Here is a 22,531-nt window from a genome sequence, read left to right as displayed (position 1 = left end):
TGTTAAACAAATTACCTCCTTTTTAAATATTCCAGTAACGTTTTCGATTGTTAAAGACGATCGAAAACATTTTTACGATATTAAATTATTTGCTGGAATATTTTTAAAAAGGTAGTAATTTGTTTAATTCTTTCTAGTTCCAGTATAAGTTAATATTTTTTTTGTTGTGTTACTTGAGGTAGTTGCCTCACCCATCATGCCATTCCTGACACTGATGAACAGCTTCAAAGATATTCTTGGCTGGATTAATTAAATTAAATTAACTACTTTAGTAAACAGATCATTATGATTTAGTAAACAAATTCGATTACTGGTACATTATGTAATTAGACTTAAATAGTGTTAATGACATCACTATATTTTAATGCTTAATAACTTGCTAATTAAGCTTTAGATCAAAAAGGGCCTTTAACTTTTTTACTTTGATTTTTTTACCTTGTTCATTCCTGTGAAATTTGCTAAACATTTCTCCAACATGATGTATATGCTACTGTTTTAAGCAGTGTAATGTGAACAATTATAACAGTATGAAGTAAATTTTAAAAGTTAAAAGAACGAGCAACATTTAAACGCAGAAACCATTTGGGGAGGGAAATGAAAGCCATTAGTTACTGAATTTTGAACTGTTGTTATTTGTAACTGATCTACATGTCTGTTGTGTGCTTGCAGAAAAGCTTTCACTGTTCTCTCATTTGGTATTTAAAATAAAAGTATTTGGGAAGTCTGGCTTTATTAGACTGTGGTTTTAGAGATAGGGGTAACTTGTCTGGTCACAGAGTCAGAAAGTGACAGGATCAAAATTTGCAAAATATTGGATTATATGGTTTGTAAACTGATTCCCTGATCTTTTTTTATGTTAATTACAAAATAAGTATAAATTACTGCAAAGGATGAAATTTAATAAGAATTAAGTTTTTTTTATAAACCATAAATAAAAGACAATTTTTGTTTTATTTTACTAAAATATATAAAGATGATACAATTATTATTATATAGGAATTTTTATGGAAAGTTGTGCATTTGATTTATTTGAATACTGTGTGGTGCATACAAATTTTGACCTAACAGTTTTAAACCAACTGTGTTTTTAGTTTGATCCCAATAGTCAGTTCCTTAGGAACTGAGGAAAGCAAAACAACTTGATAACAAGAGAATGTCTTATGATGCTGGTGATTACTTCCATTTTAATATTGCCAATAGAAAAGCATATTTAGTGATGTATTTTCAGACAGTCTTGCTTCTTATGTTTGCAATGCCTGAGAAAAAACAGATAACCAAATTTTACTTAATTAAAATTTAAAATTCTTCATAGATGACATAGGATGAAAAGTTTTAAATATACTGTTAAATTAATTAATAACTAATATTTAACAGTAAATATAAGACCTAGACACTGAATGAAAATTATCCAAAATTAATAATATAAGATATACTGAAGTTCAAGAGAAATACACTACAGTTTTTGTAAAAGATGAAATGAAATATTTTTTACAATGTTGTATAAACACTTTTAATTCCACTGTGAAGGATGTTTTTTCCATTTGATAACATCTTTAAAAATTTCAAACCAGAAAATATTTTAATAAAGATAATAGATTTGTCTAATAATAAAGCCAAATACTCTTTCACCATTCTAGTGGATCAATCTAACAAGTAAGAGAATTATTAGATATGATATAAAATGTTTCATAAATACTATATTATAACTTAAAATGTGTTAATAGGGTTTTCAGATGTTTATATTTGTATAATTATTATTAAAACCAAATGATTATTGGATTATATTGGGCTTACTTCTAGACCAAATAGTAGCATTAATATAGCTCAATGTAATTTTGCAATCATTTAGCTTTAATTAAAATGTACAAGGGATACCTGTACTCAAAAACAACATGACATATCTACAACACTGTTTTGCTCTAACACAGTTCAAAGATTGGGGAAATCCTCTGTATAGATTTTTTCTTCCTTGTTCTAGCTCTCCTATCAATCAGATCGTTGTCATTTCTTTCAGATTAGCAAAACAAAACACTGACAGTCTTAAAAGACCATCAGTGTTTTGTTTTTATCTTTGTATTTAGTAAAGTTTATTTAATTATTTTTAGGTAAGTGTTGTTAAACTTTTTAACCATAGGTAAGTAATCATTCATAAAAACGACAAACAAAATTCGGTGGTATCTCTGCACTCACTGTTCCCAACTGAAGCAATTCAGCATTTGAACATAAATTTTGGAAAAAATAGCTGTATTTGACTGAATAAATGTGACCTGTTAGAACAAATTTTTGATTAATAACATATTTTTATTTTGTCATCCATAAAAAATTTTTATGATTAAAAAAATGATGATGATATTTTATTTTTTTTTTTATTATTATTTCTAATCAAGAGTAAAAAAAAAAAGCTCAGATGATGATGATACTTTGTAAAAATAAACTGCACTCATTCAAATAAAAGTAATGTTAATGCATAATACACTGTTTGATTGTGATTGTTAGTTAATTATTGATTTCGAAATAAATGATAAATACGTTTATTGAAGAAATCAATAAGAATGAAACAGTCTCTATCATTGTATAGGATCCTTTGCAGTGATAGAGATGAAAAATCTGGAGTATATGCTAGACCTCTTGAAAAGTATACTTCTCTTGATAATGAAAAAGAATAGTATACTTTTGTTAACTTTTAGAACCTAACCGTATGCTTTGCACTATTCTTTTGTTTTATATAGCACAAATTTTCATAACATGGCACCTTTTTTTGGAACACAACTATCATGTTATATGAGGTATATCTGTTTCATGTATCTGGCTACTTATGAGGAATGTTGTGATAACTTATAATGCAAGCTATTTGTGAATCTGGCTTCAAAGTGATTTGCTTTAGGATGAGTTGCATATCAAACACATTGCCAATCACACAGAAATTATTTAAATATAACAAATACAGTATAAAGAGAACTTCAAAGTAAAATCCTAGATTGATTGATAGTCTTGAGCATCAGGTATTATTGTTGAAGTGTATATTGGCTATATAGTTTTGCAGGATGCAAAATAGATAGTAGCCCACACTTAGCATCAACTTGCAGTTGGTGCTAAGTATGGGCTGTAAGATGGATGAGGCAGAAGTTCCCAATATAGACTGGCCAGCTTTAAAGTCATCTTTTCTCTGTTCTGGTGCATTGTCAACATAGTATCAGACTTCGTCATTTTTTGGATGAAGTTTTCTGATCTTGGTGTTCAAACAATCCAGTTGTTCACAGTAGAGTTGACAGTGATGATGGTTTTAAAGCAGCTACATGATGATGCCAAACAAATGCTGATTATTGCTTTCTTCTGTACTATCAGCCTTTTGACAATTGCAACAGCTGATTGACTTTTGTTCACCCATGAATGCTTTAACAAATGCTTTGCACATGAGAGCCTTTGTTGGATTATGGCCACTTTTGAAGTGATAGAGTAATAGTATGTGAATATGTTCTTTTGAAAGTTTCATATTGTCAGACATTGCTGATGCAGTTATTTCCAGTAAAGAAATGCCCTTTGGTTACTGTACTTCTAGAATGTTCAATATGAGTTATAACTTTTTTCCTGTAATTTCTAGAAAATGTCTAAATTTCACCATTACAGTCTATTAAATATTTTTTCAGTTTTATCAATGTTTTTGTCTTATATGAAATTTGAAAGAAAATAAATATTTTATACTTATCAATTAGTCCTGTAATCATTGAAATTTAAATATGTGAAATCCAGTTGCGTGCAATGACATTTGATAATAGGGAAGCTGTGTCAGCCCTGGATAAAATCATTGGAAGCATTACACAATATTTTGGTATGTAGCATCCAGGAGCTAAACTGTGTGAGGTTGGTCCTCTGTAAAGCACTTGAGCAAATGTGTATAATCTGGCTGCTTTACTCCAAATATTTTCACTGTGGAAGCTGTCCCGTATTTGACAATACAGCACTTCCGTTGGGAATATGCATATACAAATTTATATTCGAATATACAATAGCAATCTTATCATTTTTTTTCACATATATAGAAATTTGTAATAAAATACATAATGCAGTTATAATAAAATATTAATTTTAATTAATTCAAAGTACATTAAAATATGAAAATAAGTGCACAATATGTATTTATATTTTAGAAAATACAAGGGAAGCAGTGCTTTCACAGCTTCCATGGACGGCTCGCCACTGGTGAAATTGAATTTATATACCTGCATTCTAATAATTAGTCATTGGGCTGCAATTTGAAAAAATTGTAGATCTATAAATTCCCACTGTTGTCTGTCCACCTGTCTTTCCTTAATCTCAAGAACATAGTTAGATAGATGAAATCCAAGAACAGATATGGAGGCCCTGATTAACTGTGTACAAATTTCCAATGTAAAACGAAAGTTACGTTATTCAAAACTTTCCTCCTGAAAGCAGTTAATAGATGACTGTCATGACTCTTTTAAAGGAAAAGTATGATGTACAGGGGCAAGCAACTACTAATTTGAGGAGGAAAGCATATATTTTAAGTTAAATAAATGAAAAATATGATTAAAAATGGCAGCCCAACATTGTGACAATAAATAATTGCTTATTTTTTATTGTTTTTCTCTACTCAAACCTGAATATGGCTGAAAACATAACTTTGATTGTTTTGCTGCCCTAAAGGTTGTTGTTTGAAAACAGAATGTCAAAAACATAAGATTATTAGTTATAACCAGGGCTGTGGAGTTGGTTCACCAAGATCCCAACTCAGAATTTTAGAATGTCTGACTCTAACTGCTGCCTCTAAATAATAATTTAAAATATACTTTGATCATATTAACCCAGAATGGCATTTCATTACTACCAAGTATATTATCAGGCTACTTTTTAAGCATTTAAGTGAAACATTAGGCTGTGAAACTGAAAGAATCTGTTTTTCCAGAGTTTTTATCATCATCAACCATATGCTGATACACAATGTTATCCATCTGTTGTTATAGTTGAGTTAAAACTAAAGTTAAAATAGCCATTTTGTTTGGGTCTTTTGATGACAAAAATTTAGAATTAACAAACACAATGTATTTGAATATAACTTTTTGAAAATAAAATCAGCAATAATTAGTGATATGCAAAGAAAGATCATGAATAGGGGAATCGTCATAAAATGAGATCTTGCATTATAGAACCTTCTGTAATGCAAGATAGGTTAATGTTCCTAACTTAATATAAAATATATAATTAAAAAAATAGGAGTCTGAGTTGGTCCATTTTACTGACTCTTCCTTTAACAACGAGTGTGCTTTAGGTTCTGACTCCAAAGTACTGATGGATCTAACAGATGGTATATAATGTTGGCATGAATATTTGATCAATGAATTTTTTTGGTTAGTTTGAGTTGTAGTGTGCACTTTTTCCAATTTTTCTTATCAATCTCCCTTTTCTTTTAGATCTAGTATGTTTATGAATTCTTTTCCATCCTGTCCATCTTTCCTATCAACATTCTGATTTTTCCTGCCAAGAGACTTTGCTTATCATCCCTCAGATTGCAAACCAATTTCTGGTTTGAAGGATTCAACTCCTTGGATTAAGGATGGACACCCTCAATTGAGGATTTATCAATATCATGTTTTCTTCTTTTAGAATTTGTAAATGCACTGGATCTAGAAGAAGAAAGATTGAGAAGAAAAATTGGAAAAGTCAAGACAAGATTTATATTGAGGGAAAGCAGAAGTAGAAAGAGAGAAATATCTGAACAGAGAAAAGGGCCAAGCAAGTTAAGATCATCATGAAGTAAAAGCAGGAGTATCCAATGCAGAAAATAGATATCTTCAGAGCAGAGCACATTTGTCATATTAACAGATTCAAAATAGTTGTATTGTTTTCTGTTTATACAGTAGTTATTTTTTTTACATAACATTCATTCATGGTACACTAAAATTAGTAGAAAAGACCTAAAGACATCAACTCTTTGTAGAATGTACAAATTGTACAAATATCAAAAAGATATTAAATTCACAAAACAGAAGAAACTAAAAAATAATCCAATACTTTTTAATATTGTGTCACTGCCAAAGGGACATGTTTAACAAGTTTTACATAATGAGGTGGAGGAGAGTATCAAAGTAAATGTGAAAACTCCATGTAACTTTTTGTTGTTTTTTGAGGAATGTGAAAAGGATAAAAAAAATTTAACACAGAAGTACTGTAAATTCAGGCAGCTAACCCATGATAGCGTACATCCTGCAGAAAATTGCAAGAACAAATATAAAACCTCTCTGTAATCCACCTTGTCATATCTCACACACGAAGGGCTTATGTTGAAAGCAAGATAATTACTGATATGTGGTTTAGTTGCCATCTCAAGCATTAAAATATTGTTTTTTCCATTTTATTTGTTAACAAATCATTTTAATATACATAAACAATCAATCACAAATATCCTGTAGTAATCATATTAATTTGCAGATTATTTGGACTACAGTTTGGCTAACTATTAGACCACTGCTTTATACTAATGTTAACTGATAATTAGAATAATTTTGAATTGAATTTAATTATTAAATTTAATGCAAAATAAGATGATTATCTTTTTTGCTTTAGTTTTAAAACTAATATAGAAATTCATTTTACATTAATTAAACTAATATTTTGTATAAAATTAAAAATATTAAATAAGTTTTAATCTTGAGCATGTGTTAGCAATAGCTTAGTATAGTGGTGTATGCACTTGGTATTGTTGTCTTTGCTAATGCTTATTTGAAATATCTTTGTGTGTGTGTGTGTGTGTGTGTGATATTAAATCTTAAGAGAAATGGCTACTGAGAAATCTCTCTAAAATATTGAGGAATCCATACTTTCCTCCCTGGCCATTTTTGTAATTTGATTGCTGTTTATGAACTGTTCCAATTATTTAAATTAAGTGAAAATATAAGGTTGTTTTTATTTTACCACTAATTTTCATTATTCAATAATAATAAATTCAGAAAAAATTAAGTAGAAAATTTTATTTTTATATTAAAATTTTCTGTTTAATTTTGTTCAAAATATTGTGACAAAATTCTGTTAAAAGCTTATGAATTTTGCTTGTTTTAATAATTTACTTTTGTAAAATTTAATTTCTTTTGGCATGTATTTTGTATTAGATTGAAGATTAATCTGTATCTTAATTATAAGTATTTATTAAAACCTTATATCTTAATACGTCAAAATAGGTCAGGGTTGTAAAAACAGTGGGTATTATACTGTAGTTAACCATTTGATGTAATTTCTTGTGAACATATGAGTAGATAATTGTTGGTCTGGTGGTCTGTTGCCTGCCATTGGTCAGTTGTGTAGTGTGAATAAACTTTAATTCATGATTAAATTTAAAATCAACATACACACGCCTCATTACATAACCTATTTTTTTCTTTCAAATTATCTTTCAAATAGTTAACCTGCAAGTTATCCACTGGAAATTATGGTGTATAACAGTGTTTCTCAACGGGGGCGATATCGCCCCTATGTGGGCGTTTTTCCATGTTGAGGGGCGATTTGTAACAATTTATATTTTGGGGGCGAAAAACAATTTTCTGGGTGATATAGTAAAACATTATATTAAGAATAATTAGATATTTTATTCGTTATATCGTACAATAATTAAACAAATAACATTATACTAGTCACTAGTCTATTCAATGAAGTACGAATTTGGCGTTAGCCCTGGCCCACGGCATCGGAATTTTGAAGTGAAGGGGGCGATACTACGTAACTGTTTTATTGAAGGGGGCGATACTACGTAACTGTTTTATTGAAGGGGGCGCTACTACGTTGAAGGGGGCAACGATTCATTAGAGGTTGAGAAAAACTGGTGTATAATATAGAGAACATCAAGAGAGTAATCCAATTCTTGAAGCACTGTTTCAGACACAATTACTGCCTTTGATCAACATGGGATATGGTAAATTCTTTAAACCAGGGTCGCCAAAGTGGTCGATATCAACCCCCCCCAGGGGTTGATATAACATTATTGGGGGGGTCGATGAAAAGACTAAAACTTACAAATTTTGAACCGAATCTTGCTAAGGATTATTAAGCTTATCCATCTCATTGATTTTCAATTACAAAAATTATTATTAACATATATACAATAAATGTAAAAAATATAAAATTAAAAGATATCTATATATTAAAATAGTAAGAGCTATTTTTTTTCTTGTAACACACACTTTGGTGGAGGTCGATGTGAGGTTTCAAGAAGTCATAGTGGGTCGACAATCAAAAAAGTTTGGTGACCCCCTGCTTTAAACTCATTAAAACAAACTGTACTAATTTACAACAACTGAGGACTTCTGGAACCTTTTGAAATGCATGAAAACAAAAATTTGATAGGCAGCAGATTATAATATACATCCAATTTTGTTAAACTATAAATTGTTTAAATATTCATGTAAAGTTAATAAATAAAACCTTCAAAATATACCAGCAAATATAATTTAACACAAATTATGACAAGCATTTTTGATCCTAATAGGATCTGCCAGAATAAATTCATTTTTGTATTCCAGATTTTTAATTTACACACTCTTATACAGTAAGTTTTTATATCATGGAAAAAGTAGTGTACACAGAGTTGCTTAGGTTACTGTATAATCATCAAATTATACAAGTTTGGTTTCTCATTTATTGGCTTTACAGCTAACAAATAAGAAACTAAACTTATACAACAAATTGCGTGATAGCAAATTATATGTCACTGCTACTGCCAAGGATCATGAGGGGTCTGCCCTTCTTACGCTATCTACAGTAGAGCATTGATTATCCGAATCAATTGGGGACAGGTTGTTCGGAAAGTCAATTTTTCGGATAACCTATTATATACGAAAAAATATATTAACCTATCCCATGTTGAAATTCATTCAAATCCTGGCATGTCCTTAAGTACCCTCTCATGGTCGCACCATGCTGCCAGCTAAAACACGCACACCAACAAAAATAATATTGGAGTAGCCCAAGACATATAAGTGACCAGTGACCAAAGATTGCAGCACCTCAGCACTAGCGGAAATTTAAATTTGCCGACTGGAAAGCTTTCGGTTAATTGACGTTTTGGTTAACTGACATTTGGATAATCAATGCTCTACTATATTGTGAGTATATGTGTCAGTTAAACTTTTGATGGTGTGTTGGTTGAAGCAAGTGCTGTTGCTTTGCTTCTAATTCTGTTGTAGAGAAAACATTTCCCACTTTGAAGAGGCAAAATTTCTACAAATGACCAAGCCACTGGAAAAACTACTGAAATGAGATACAAAAACATACCTTGCTGATTTCCAGCAGTGGGCTTAATACAATAGAAATGTTTTTGACCTATTTGTAGGTTTGTTTTTGTATTTTATTGTCTCACAACCAGTTTGTTCTAAGAATATTGTAACTAAAACTATTGAAAAGATGATGACATCTAGCGTTCTATGAAAAATTATGCATCAACATAAAGATGTTAGCTGCCTGTCCCCAGCTTGGAAGTATGCTATAGACCAGTGATTGTTAACCTTTCTCACCTCACGGACCACTAAACTCACGATTTTGAGTGAATTTTTTTTAAACAACATAAACATCTATAGAATAATGATCATAAAAGTTTCATTTTACTTTATTAATATGAAATTCACTTGTTTAATTATAACAAATTAGTGTAAAGTTTGTTACTGCTTATTTGAAATGAGTTTATGGATTCTTGGCTCTTATCCACAAAGAACAACAATCATACTCACAACATTATTTACTGACATTATTATTTATTGATAAGTCATTTCATGTTTGAAGATTTTATTCAAATCTAAAACCAACGAGTGAGAAAAGGCAATTTGTATTTCTTTTGTAATACTTCATGTAACTTTAAGTTGCCCAATGTCCAAATTTCTCCATGGACCACCAAAATTTTCTCAGACAACTGGTCTAAAACAGCAGTCACCAACCAGTGGTCCACAGACCACACTGGTTGGTGACTGCTGTTTTAGACCAGTAAAGGTCTACTGACATGAAGTTTAGTGTATCTTTGTTTCACTTTTATTTGTTGTATTATTATTTATTTATGTATTTGTCTTGTTTGCATATTCTGAAACTTTTATTTATTTTTTTCATTTTAAAATTGTGTTCTGTATTCCATATTTCAATCATTTAATGTTCAATCCTGAGGATGGCTACTAGACAGCTGAAAACATTCAATAAAGTATTTTGTGCTGGAAGAGGATTAAACTGTTTATCATTTACTCAATTCACTAGTTTACAAAATTTAAATATTTTTATTTAAATCTTTTTAATAATTTAAAAGTTTTTAATGATGTATTTAGATTTAGCATAAAAACAAAGACCATAGATTTTTGTGCTTGAAAGATATTTTAATAGCAATCTTTTAGTTTGTTTTATTTGTTATGAGATATCTATATAAATTGATTATATTAAGAACTGTTTTAAATATTATAATTTATTTTTATTTAGATTGATAACTGAGCTGTTCATAATTTCAAAAGATTTGCAGTATGTGATTATGGTATTTGAATAATTAAAATTTTTGAGACCAAAATATAATGCTTTAGATTGAAATATATCTAATTTACATAATTTATTTAATAGTTAAATAAAGTTTTTTTCTTAATTCTAAATGAAGAAATTGCATTGGTGATAGATTCAAGTTATTACATTTATTTAAATACATTAGTTATTTGTAGAATTTTATTACATTTAACTGTTAAATTTGTTTTCATTAATGACAAAATTTTGTACACAATATGCAAACTTATTTTTGATATGATATCAAGCTTTAATAATTGTAATATGCAAGCTTTAATATAAGTGAACATTTTTTATCAAAACAAATAGTATTTTATAAGCATATAATGTGTAATTTTGTAACTATATATAATATTTCAACTAGTTTCTACTTCAAATGCATTCAAATGTACAGAATAGTATATATAATGTTTTATTATATTTAAATTGATTGAAATTTGATTTTAAATTGAAATAGAATATATTTTCTAGAATGTTTGTTGTTATCTTTTATTCTAATAGTCTAAAAGATTTCATTTTTCTAAACATGCAATTTTATAATTTGTGAATGTACTTGACATGATTAAATATGATTATTATTTGATTTCTTATAATATTTGAATTTTTTCAATTTAAAATAAGATTTTTATTTTTTTATTTTTCCTTTTTCTAGAGTTAAGTTCAATTTTTCTTTAAATAATTTTAATGTGTGTGTAAATATGTAATAAGTTCAACTTTTGTAGTCTATAAAAATAGAAATCTACATTTGTAATTAAAACATATTTTTGATAAATTTATATTTAATTATTGCTACAGCAGAGCATATATTACGTCAACTAAAAACTTATATTAAACCATTAAAAAAAATTTTGTTTTCACGCATTCTTTTTCTTGTATAATAACTGAAATTATTTTTAAAATTTTAAAATATTTGTGTGGAAACTGAATTCTAAGAGGAAAATTTGAAATATTCTTTTATGTATTTAGATATACAGTAGAGCCTCGATTATCTGATCCCCGATTAACCGACACCTCGGTTAACTGACCGTCTTAGTTGGCAAATTTCAAATGTCCGCTAGTGATGTGGCGCTACAATATTTGGCTATGGCTTGGCTACTTTAATATTATTTTTACGTGTTTTAGCTGGCAACACTCATTCGACCATGAAAGGGAGCCAGTATTTAAACGAGTCTTAATTTTCTAATTTTTAACGATACAATAGCGACGATTATTATTTTAAAAAATTATTGTTACGCTTAACATTGATGAAAATTCAACGCGAAATAGGTTAATAGCAATATACTAATTACATGGGATATAATAATATACTACACTAATAATGGATTTTTTCATGCTTTTCGGTTATCCGACTTTTCAATTATCCGACCAACCCCAGTCCCCAATTGGGTCGGATAATTGAGGCTCTACTGTAATTTTTATTTCTTAATGAAATTTAGATAACTGTAACATGATATTGCTAAATGAGATGAACTGATATTAACCAAATTCAAGTTTTATACATAAATTATATATTTTAAATCCATTAATCAATATTTTTTCAATCAATTTTTATACAATCAATAAAATGTGTGATAAAAGAATTTTTAAGAATTTTTATTCTATAATGTAATCAAATTTATAACTATTGTTATCATATTTAATTAATACATTTTATAAATTTCATCACAAAACTTATCAACATTATTGATTTTTATCATAAAATAATTTTATTTAAAATTTGGATTAGATGCATGAGTACAGTTATATGATGATACATTCTGGAAAAGTCGACATTTTCTATCAATCGTCAAAAAAGATAGGACTACAAATAATTATCTACATACAATATTATATACAATGTGAATGTAAAGGCCTTATCTATTTAATAAGTAAGTTCTTTAAATATAATGCTAGAAGTATTAAGTGCATTGAATATAAAAATTACATTTTATTGAAAAATAGAACAATATATATATTAATATGCTTTTTGGTAGCTTTTATATATTTCATAATTCTTTGGATGTGTTAATGTTGTTATTCTATTACACTGTTTTGCATAATGTAGTCTTTAGTTAGTTTCAATCTGTAGGGAAAAAAACACTGGTTAATATAAAACTTAAAAATTAGTTACAGCCAATTATTGATAGTTTTATTGGCTTTTCCAGAGATTTGTACAGGTTGACTATCACTAATCTGGCATCATTGGCATATGTAAGGTGTCAGATTAGTGATTTTGCTGGATTTGAGTGGTTAAGTTAGAATTCACTTAACATCTAAGAATAGTGTGCAGTTTTGACCCCACAGAATATATTTTTTTAACCAATATTTAAAATTTTGTAAAGTCTGAAAAAATTTCTTCCTTGCTAACTCAGATGACTTGTAGTTGACTTTTTTTCACTGTGCAAATACTTTGATAAAGAAATGCTTGTGTCTGAGACTGCCAATAACAGATATGGCAAACTGAAACCAATAAACTTTTATCGTATTGATATTTTAATTTTAGAACATCAAAATACTGAAACAGATTTAATATACTGACTTTTATTGGCAATGCTGAATATCAGTATTTGTTATCAATGTTAAATACCAACTTTGTCTTTCTTTTACTTGTAGTATAAGATACATAAGTAGAACATTTTAAAATTTACATTTTAACTTTCAACTTGGTTTGAATTCTGTAATGTTTTTTATTGAAAGCTGTTAAGCAGTTTGATAATTCAGTTCTATTTAGCCTGAAGATGACTTTTAATTAAGGTCAAAAACATTTGTGATTAAAAGTTTTCTGCTGGAATTTATGACTTACTGTACTAGTTAATTTACAAGTATCAGTTTTACAATATTAAATTATGAAATTTTTTTCAACAACAATTTTCCCAGTTGTCAGATCACATTAGTATTAGTTTAACACTGTAGTGCAATCTCCTGACATATGGGGAAATTATGTTGAAAGAAGTAGAGAATAGTAATATATGAATCCATAAAATTTCTAGATAAGGCAAGACTCAACTCCTTTGTTGGACTTTGATGCCATAGCAATGTTGCTGGTAGAAAAAATTCTAAATTTGGTTATTTTGCTACTGAAATCTCCACAATTGGAACTATTTGTGGATGTCCACAATTGGACTATAGATTGGTGATTTACTTTTTACTTTTTGTCCTTATATTACAATATGAATCAATGAGCACTTAAGTTTTTGACTCTTTGGAGGACTTAGCACACAATGTTTGTATTAAAAAAAACTGGTTGTATTTTTGTAGACTCCTATAAATCCACCAAATTTTAACAAATACTGCTGAAAAGGGACAGACATTTCGGACAGACAGCCTATCTGTCCGAAATGCATATTGTCATCACAATAAACCTGTCTACCCACCTCTGTGTGATTATACAGGATTACATCATCAATAGTGTGTGATCATTGAGTCAAAAACTTAGTGCTCATAGATTCATATGGACTATAGATGTTGCTATAGTTAGATTCCAACTCAAAATCTATTGTTTTTAATGTAACATCTATTTATAATCATTTAAATTTGAAACAGCAAATAATTGAATTAATTCATTATAATAGAAATATGTTTTCTGTTATATAAGAGCTATTTCAATTCAGCTCATGTCACTATCATCAGCATTTATCATTGTTCTGAGGTCCAGACAAATTAATTTAATTGATTCAGTTATAATTCTTACAGCAAGTGTAGATAAGAATTATAAATGCATTTTTAGTATTGCATCACAGTAAGAAATGAAACTCTGAATTCTTTTAGGATAAATGTCCATTTTTTCACTTTCTTGAAAATGATATTAGAATATTTAGGAATATAATTTTTTTTTTTTTTTTCTTCAAATTAAAATTCTGATTAGAAATGAAATGGTTTTCCATGACTGTATTTACTTAATACTTATCATGTCAGCTTTATGCTTGAATTCTTTTTGTCACTGTCAAGAAGTTTTGTAAGTGCTTGATTTTATAACTAATTCATAAATTCATGCAGGGGATTTTTATTGTTTCCATATGCATTCTTAAAGTTTTTGTCATTCCATTTTACATTAAACTTAATATTGCATATTGAACAACATTTTGCATTTTTATCATTATAATCAACAGATTATAATGATGAAAATGCAAAAACCACATTCTGTATCCATTTTTTAAAAATTGAACTTAATTTTTTTTACAGCAATAAGATGCAAATCTTGTTCAAAAAAGCTAAAAAAATTGCTCTACATCTTATACATGATGAAGCAATATTCCATAGTCTAATGAATTTTCTTCAGCCTTTAGTAGGCTGCAGATAACTTCTACCTAGCCCAACTCTTGAGTAAAAATGTTGTTTAATTAAACATATTATCAAATATCAAAATTATCTTTATTAGCAAAAAGGGATTATCCCTGTTGCGGGGGTTGTACAAATTTAATTTATAAACCATCCTTGATAATAACATTAAATAATATTGTAACATTCAGAAGTTTTTTTATACAATAGATTTCATATTAGTTCATTATTAACATAATAATTAATAACAATAGTTAGATAATTGTAACATTATATCCAAACAACATTAGTCAAGTTTTACAACAGTATCATAAGTTAACTCTGCTGGTAATTAAACATATTATTATTATTATTATTATTGTGTTGGGCTTACAAGTTAGTGGGTTATACTCGGTTCACACCGGTGGCTGAGTACTATGCCAGACCAGAGTCAAGGCATAGCAACCAAAAATTATTATTATTATTATTAGCTATAGCTAAGCAGCTTTTGCATGTATTTATGATAAACATTTGAAATTTTAATTGTAAATGATTTTTTTAAAACTCTGTTTATCAAGGATTAAAGTGTGCATTATAATTTTACAGAATACAGTAAAAAAATTTTTAGAGCTGAGTACGAAAGGTATGGGATGGCTTCCATACACTAAATACTTTCCTAAATATTCTGTGCTGAAATGATGTCTTGTATGCCATAAAATATGGTGCATGCTGCCTCTCCGTTTTTTTTTCTTTTGATTAATGCTGATGTCTTTCTTCATCCTTTTTTAGGGGTTAGATTTTTGTTAATATCCTAAGATAAAAACATTTTGATGCTTTCTCATAGATAAATGGACAAAGAATCAATATAGATTACATCAAAGAAAATTGTATATTAGACAAGCATCTGCAAAACAAAAATATATAGTATTTATAAATAGCAATAACTCATGCATAATCACTTAAATATATTTGTCATAACTGTATATTTTATATTCAGTATGATGATTGACTATAAACATTGCTAAGTGCTTTAAATATTTTTGAAATTATGTAAGACAGTAAATGAAGAGATATAAATATTAATAAACAGGTATTGTTGGTTTATATGCTTTCGAATCTTATTGTTAAGCATTAACATACTGTATATCAGCAATATTATTGAAAAGAGAGCTATGGTTTATCAATATTTGAAAGTTGAGGAGTATGAGGAAATCAGAGAAATATTACACTGGATATCAGAAATAACCATCTAAATCAATGTTAACAGGACTTGTATTGTTAACATTTTTTTTCTGTTTAAATAACATCTTTTGGTTTTCTGTATCTTAATGTACGACTAGAAGGTATGGTTGCTATATGTTCAAATTCTGTGTGTAGCGTCCTTGTAATCCAGAGGAAAGGTTCTTGGTTGAAGACCAAACAGCAATTGGTTAGAAAAAATTATGGTTTATTTTATAAAAATTTGTTTAATTAATCCAACCTGAAATGCATTTGAATAATTAAGCAAATTTTTATAAAATAAACCGTAATTTTTTCTAACCAATTGCTGTTTGGTCGTCTACCGAGAACTGTTTTTTTGGATTACAAATATGCTACACACAGAATTTTATGTATCTTGTTTGTTTCTATAGTAATCTATTGACTATTCTACATTTTGTGATGCTTTCAAGAAAGTATAAATATTGTACATTGATAAACAAATCTAATTCGTTTTTTATATTAAAAAAAAGTATTGAATTTTTAAATACATTATATAATTAATTCACTTAATTTTTTTTTATTTATTTAAGTAGAATAGCTTGATTGATAAGTATTTAATATCTTTTATCTTTTCATAAGTCAAATTCTAAATTTTTATTATTTTCAAATTGTTTTTTTTTATCTTTGTGATATGATTGATCAGGTTTTGTCATATTCATTTAATTTTATTCCTTCCTTTTTCAAATTTTAAAAATTAAGCTCAGAGAAAAAAAATGTTTTAAATTCACTCTATCATGTGAAATTTTTGAAAACAAACAGAAGATAATTAAAAGTTAAAAGTAAACTTGCTACTAAAAACTACTTATAATATCAATGATAAAAATTTTATCTTGTAAATTTGAGAGACTTCATTATTCATTATATACTTAGATTTAAACTATTTTTAGTAATCAATTGATAATCAAAACTGGTAGCTTTCTTTTTATATGAGTAGTCTTAAATCATGGAAATTAATTTATAAATGAATTATAGTAATTATTTCTTTTTATTACTTCATTCTTCTATTTGATAGTAGAAATAAAAAGTCCTTTTTCTTTTTAGTTTAAAATTTACCTGGTAAGTTCTTAGCAATTTTGATAAGATATTTGTTCTAAATATTTGGTGCATGTGTTTTACTATTAAAAGTCAATTGATATATTTAAACAATTAGTTTTATAATTATTTATTTAATATAAGAAAAAAATGCATAATAAATGAAATTTTTAAATTTATAATTTATTACACACACAATTTGTTTGTAAAATATTAATTTTACATGTAATGAATATTCAAAATGTATCTACAAGAAACATTCTTGCACATTTTGAATATTAGTTACATTTCATATAATAATAATTTTTGTTTGATTTTATAAGCTCTAAAAAATATAGCATACTAAAAAAATTGTAAGATATGAGAAAGAGAGAATAAAAAAATTATGCAAAAAAAAAATTTATCATGAAATTGTTCCTTTAGTATCAAATTGAAATATAACCAAAAATAAATTAGATTTCATTTATGATTATTGCTTGAAGATTTGAAAATTGGTAGTAGCAGTCATATCTCCATTAGCTTCCAAATATTGACAAAAAAACCAGAATAAAAATTTTCATTTAAATCATTTTCTAAATAATAGATCTAAAAATCATTAGAACCCAATTTCCCCCTCTAATAAATTCATTTTTAATTATCTAATATTCTACAGGATTGAAGAAAATTATATCAAATAATGTGTTCTTAATATCAAAAGCAAGTTAAAGATTTTACTTTATACATAATATTGGATGGTGGTTAAGTATATTTTTATTGATTTATTTTATCCTATCACTTTTCATTACTGTTTTATGAAATAAGCAATGAATAAATTTATTCTTGAACTTTATGCAACTTATTTTATTCTATTCAAATTTAAATATTACAAAATGAAATTAAAAAATCTTATTTTTGCTATTATTTTAATTTTATAATTGTATTAATTACATCAGAGTTAATTTACATTTGAAATTTTGTCTAAATTCAAATAAATATTTTCTGGATTACATTCTTCTTAAATATATATTCTAGTGATAAAAGTATTTGGAATATATTTTTAATCAAAAATTTATAAAGTTGTCATCAAACATTTTAAAATAAAAAAAAAAAAGTAAATTTGAAAATGTTTCTAGAAACTTTAGAAGAGAGAAAAAAAATTAAATGTTCCCAACCATCTATTTCTTATGTGAAAAGATATTTTTCTATCGTGTTTTCAGAAAAAGGACATGTTATTTTTATGAGCAAATGGTTTAGAATATGGCACCTTAGCTTGTCTTTAATATTTCATTACTAGGAAAATTGATCATATCATATGCATTAACTTTCTGATACTCGTCCATCATAGAAATGGATTATGTATGATAGAAGGGCAAGTTAGTGAATAAAGTAACAGTGGGAAACTAAGAAAACAAATAACAGAATTAAATTTCAGATCAAATAAAATCAGTAGCTCTATGACTGAAAGAAATTATAAAATAAGTTATTTAAAAAAATTTGGTTCATCCAATAAACAAAATTCATGAAAACATACCTTCTTAGTTTTAAAAACTTTTACAAAAGTTAAATTTTAAAGATTTTAAATGTTGAATTTTTGTTCAGCTGTCTTTTATAAGGATTACTATTTTTCACAGGTTTAATCATTAACTTCAGAAGTTTACATATACATAAATAAAAACTGAGGGAGAAGAGAGGTTCTAAGAATTATGTTTCATTTCTCTCAGTTGTTTATATTAAGTAGATGGTTACTTCAGTGAAGAGACCCTTCTCTACTACACTTACCCATTTACTCTTCTGTTAACAATGGATACTGATTACCCATTTACTAAACTTTTATCAGATATGCAGTATATTTACATTCATTATTTTCTACAGAAATGTAAAAAAAAATTGCCATAGAAAATAATGAATGTAAATTATCATAAATTGTTGTTTGAATAATTTACCAAAATTTCATTATTTAAGTTATTTCGGAGTAGTTATACATAGTTTATAAAGGATTCTGATTTTAATTCAGAATCTAAATTAAAGTTTTCCTTTTAGAACCAATTAACTTAAATATCTTAAAATTAATAATTAAATAATTTTCAAATTTTCTTTCCAAATTCCTTTAAATTTAACTTCATTTTTTATTATATATATAAAACTTTTTTTAGGAATTAAAGCAAGAATTGTAATAATTAACACCAGTAATTTAATTACTGCTGTTCTTTAATTTCATAAATTTAGTTAATAGAAAATGGATGTTATTTTTATACTTCTTTGTTATTCATGCAGCATAGTCTAGAAAATTCCAAGGAAAGATGAAAGTTTAAATAAGTAAAAATAAAAATTCCAAAGGGGAAAGCGAGGAAAATATTGCATTATGATTATTTTAAATAAATAAATCTAAATGTAAATAACAGTATACTGATCTTAATGTTTTATGGATAGGTTTTATCTGGTAAAGATTTAAATTATTTATCGGATAAAAGCTTTATGGATAGATTGCTTAGTTATAAAATGTTTATATTACTAGGCAAAGAAATTAAGTTTAATCGACGTAATAATGATGGATTGCGGCTTCTGTTAGTTCTGTGACCTTGTTTATCATTATTTTAAAGTAGATTGTCACGTTTGGTTAACAGAAATCTTAAAATTTTAATTTCCTTCTCTTAAAATATCCTATTTTCTAAATTGAATTTACCGAAAAATGACCAGGAAAGAGAACTGGTTATGATCTCAGATCAGATATAATTCGTATAACTCTGGCAGTTTATAATTAAATTATATATTCTGTTATGGTGCAAAATAATAATTTTAATCAATCGTCATCGTTTATTTATAATTATTATTCTTTTCTATCTTTCACCGGCTATAGTTTAGTATCGATTTATTGCCGTCGTGCGAATTTTTTTTCCCACTAGAATCATTTTTATGATGAATATTTTCGTCTTTATCTCAGAGAGGAAAAATTTTGTGCCGAGCGTACGAACTATAATTAGTTGAGATACAGGCATCAGTATGCGAGATGTATAACTATAGCGATCGTGACGTTACTCCTTACAATTTGCAATAATTTTAGTCCCTGCTGTATGTAAACGTGATACACACCTTACTAAACTGAAAACTATCTTTTGACTTATCAGCTGTAGAATAATATAGAAAAATTTACATTGCCGATGATAAAATACATCGATAGGATTATACTGTTTTGAAACAATCAAAATAGTAGTTTATACAAGGGATAAATGTGAGAAAGATCGTGGAAGTTTATAAATTTTCTAATATCTTCCAGATAAAGTAGATATATTTAATAGTTATCACAATAAGAATTTTCTCTTTCGATAAATCGTTTACTGAACGTGAATGTAAGTTGAGGTGTACTGATAACGAACAATTAATCATTGTAAAATTTTGGTTAATGTTAGAGGGGAAAAAACCGTATCAAAGTATCGATTTTACCAACGGACGTTTTAAAAATTGAATCGCAGTTGCAAAAGTTGTATCTACTAAATTACTCGAAATGCTATTTTAAGAAAGCAGAAATGTTTGTAATAGGTTTTTGTTCAAAGAATAAAAGCGTTAATAATTTAGGAGCAAAACAAATTAACAATTTGAAGCGCTTTTTAGGAAAATAGAAAAATAAAAGTACAAATTCTATTTTAATGAACGATTTAAGGAAAATATGTAGTCATGCAACGGAAATTTCTCGCTCGTGCTTATCTAATCATCGATATCATCGGCATTTTTCTATAAATTGTTACAAAATAAGTTCTAGGTTTGCGGATCCTCTTCTGCACGTCGGAACTCTAAAGGATATCGATAGAACGTTACACGAACGGATGCTACTGACTGGCTAAAGATGAGTCATGCCAGTCCCGTCACTTCGTGAGAACGGACGAAGTGAATGACCTTTTGCTTGATTGTGATGTTTCCTCGCCTGACCTATATCGAGCCAGGCCATTAGACTTTGAATCCCACTAAGAGCAATGAAATAAGGGCAGCATCTTTTGCCTTAATAATAAATTTACATACGTCCATTAATAGCGGATTTACATAAGTCCATATAAATTTCAAAGACTCTTTACGTCGTTTACATTAATTATAATCGGATTGCGTTACGTTAAATGGATGGCGGAATGTCGTATTTATCTGAATGTTGCAGATCGTTTTGGCAAACTCATCGGTACAGTCGATAATAAAGCATTAATATGTAAATCCGCCTCACTTTTGTTAACAGTTTAACTACGAAGATAACAACGGGACTTTTGTTAACGCGGATACTAGGCATCTACGACCTTGGAAATAAGACCCGGTTTGACTTGACCCACATTGAAAAAGGTGACCGTTTGTCACACCATGGCGCCAATGTGGAAAATGTCTCTCTAATTAGTTTATACTTGTTTGGAGGGAGAGCGTGATCGAGATACCTTTAACTCCACTCTCTTCGGTTAAGATTTATTGTACACTCTCATTAACGGGATGATCAATCCTGTCGTCGTCTACATCTTCCAAAAGATTTCTTTGTTAGTTTATGAACAAAAGAAAAATTTCTATGTATTTCGAGTGGGTGCCTTCGTATTCGAAAATCATAGCGTGGGCCACGGCAACTTCCATACTTTAAATGTCGGAATAATTAGATGTTGAGAAATAGTTGCTCGCGGTCATTGCCTGGAATTTGATGGAAATTAATTTCGCTCGAACTAACCGCAAAATCGTGTCATTCCCTGCATGACTCGATTCGCCTATAGTTGTTAATGAAGTAATTAACAGAAAGAATATTAAGTGTGCGTATTCTTCATAAATGCTCAAAAATGAAAATATTGTTTACCATTAAGAGAATATATTAAGTGAGGAACAATATTTTAAATCAAATATGCGCTAGGATATCTAAATTTTTTTCCGAATGTTTTCGTAATAAAAATAAGCTAAGTACGAATCGATTAACGAACGCAATGTTTAAGACTGTTCAGAATTAGATTAACAAACAAATTCATTGTTGCATAATAAAGCTTATTGAATACATTAAGATTGCTGCTGTACTGACGTATTGTTTGTGAATATGTTAGCTTTGTCATGCATTAAGTTTAAATATTTTTGATTTATAATCATGTATTTTAAAGTTAATATCAGTTTTTTTTTTTTTAAATATTATTCAATATTAAGCGAGGCAAATGCTTCTGTCAAATACTGGACATTTCATAACTATCTAAAATGGATGTAGGCTAAATACATATATAATTCACCACTTTAAAATCACGATATATAGATTTTATTATTGGAAATCGCAAGATATTAGTCGCCGGAAAATTCTCTAGAATTTTATAGAAAATATATATAGAATGTGTTTATAGTATTATGGACAAGCGCGTAGGAATTGGTGGTGGTTCTTTGAACTTGATTCCTCCCATGAGAAACACAGCTTACAAAATTTTCCCACAAAACCAATATTTCAAATACAGCGTTGTTCTGGCATCAATGTATTTGGAATATATACCAAATATAGGACTATATT

The 22,531-nt window shown here is 27.9% G+C and overlaps 1 protein-coding gene across 3 annotated transcripts in view; it reads left to right on the top strand.

The window, feature by feature from the left end:
* The window catches only part of LOC111637123 (centaurin-gamma-1A-like), a 158,885-nt gene that overhangs the window by 20,895 nt on the left and 115,459 nt on the right, over positions 1–22,531 (top strand). The window contains exon 1 of one of the 3 annotated variants that reach the window (XM_023382550.1): positions 12,263–12,398. The exons of the other annotated variants lie outside the window; for them this stretch is intronic. Within the exon in view, the coding sequence (XP_023238318.1) occupies positions 12,275–12,398 (124 nt within the window). The 5' untranslated portion in view covers positions 12,263–12,274. Of the gene's footprint in view, positions 1–12,262; positions 12,399–22,531 lie in introns of those variants that run through there. 3 annotated transcript variants of the gene reach the window in all.

This window comes from Centruroides sculpturatus, unplaced genomic scaffold (assembly GCF_000671375.1).
Source record: "Centruroides sculpturatus isolate CEXI.00-Female unplaced genomic scaffold, Cexi_2.0 scaffold60, whole genome shotgun sequence".
In the NCBI taxonomy this organism is placed as follows: domain Eukaryota; kingdom Metazoa; phylum Arthropoda; class Arachnida; order Scorpiones; family Buthidae; genus Centruroides; species Centruroides sculpturatus.
The sequence above is the reverse complement of the archived record's forward strand: the minus strand, read 5'-3'. Positions and strand labels throughout refer to the sequence as shown.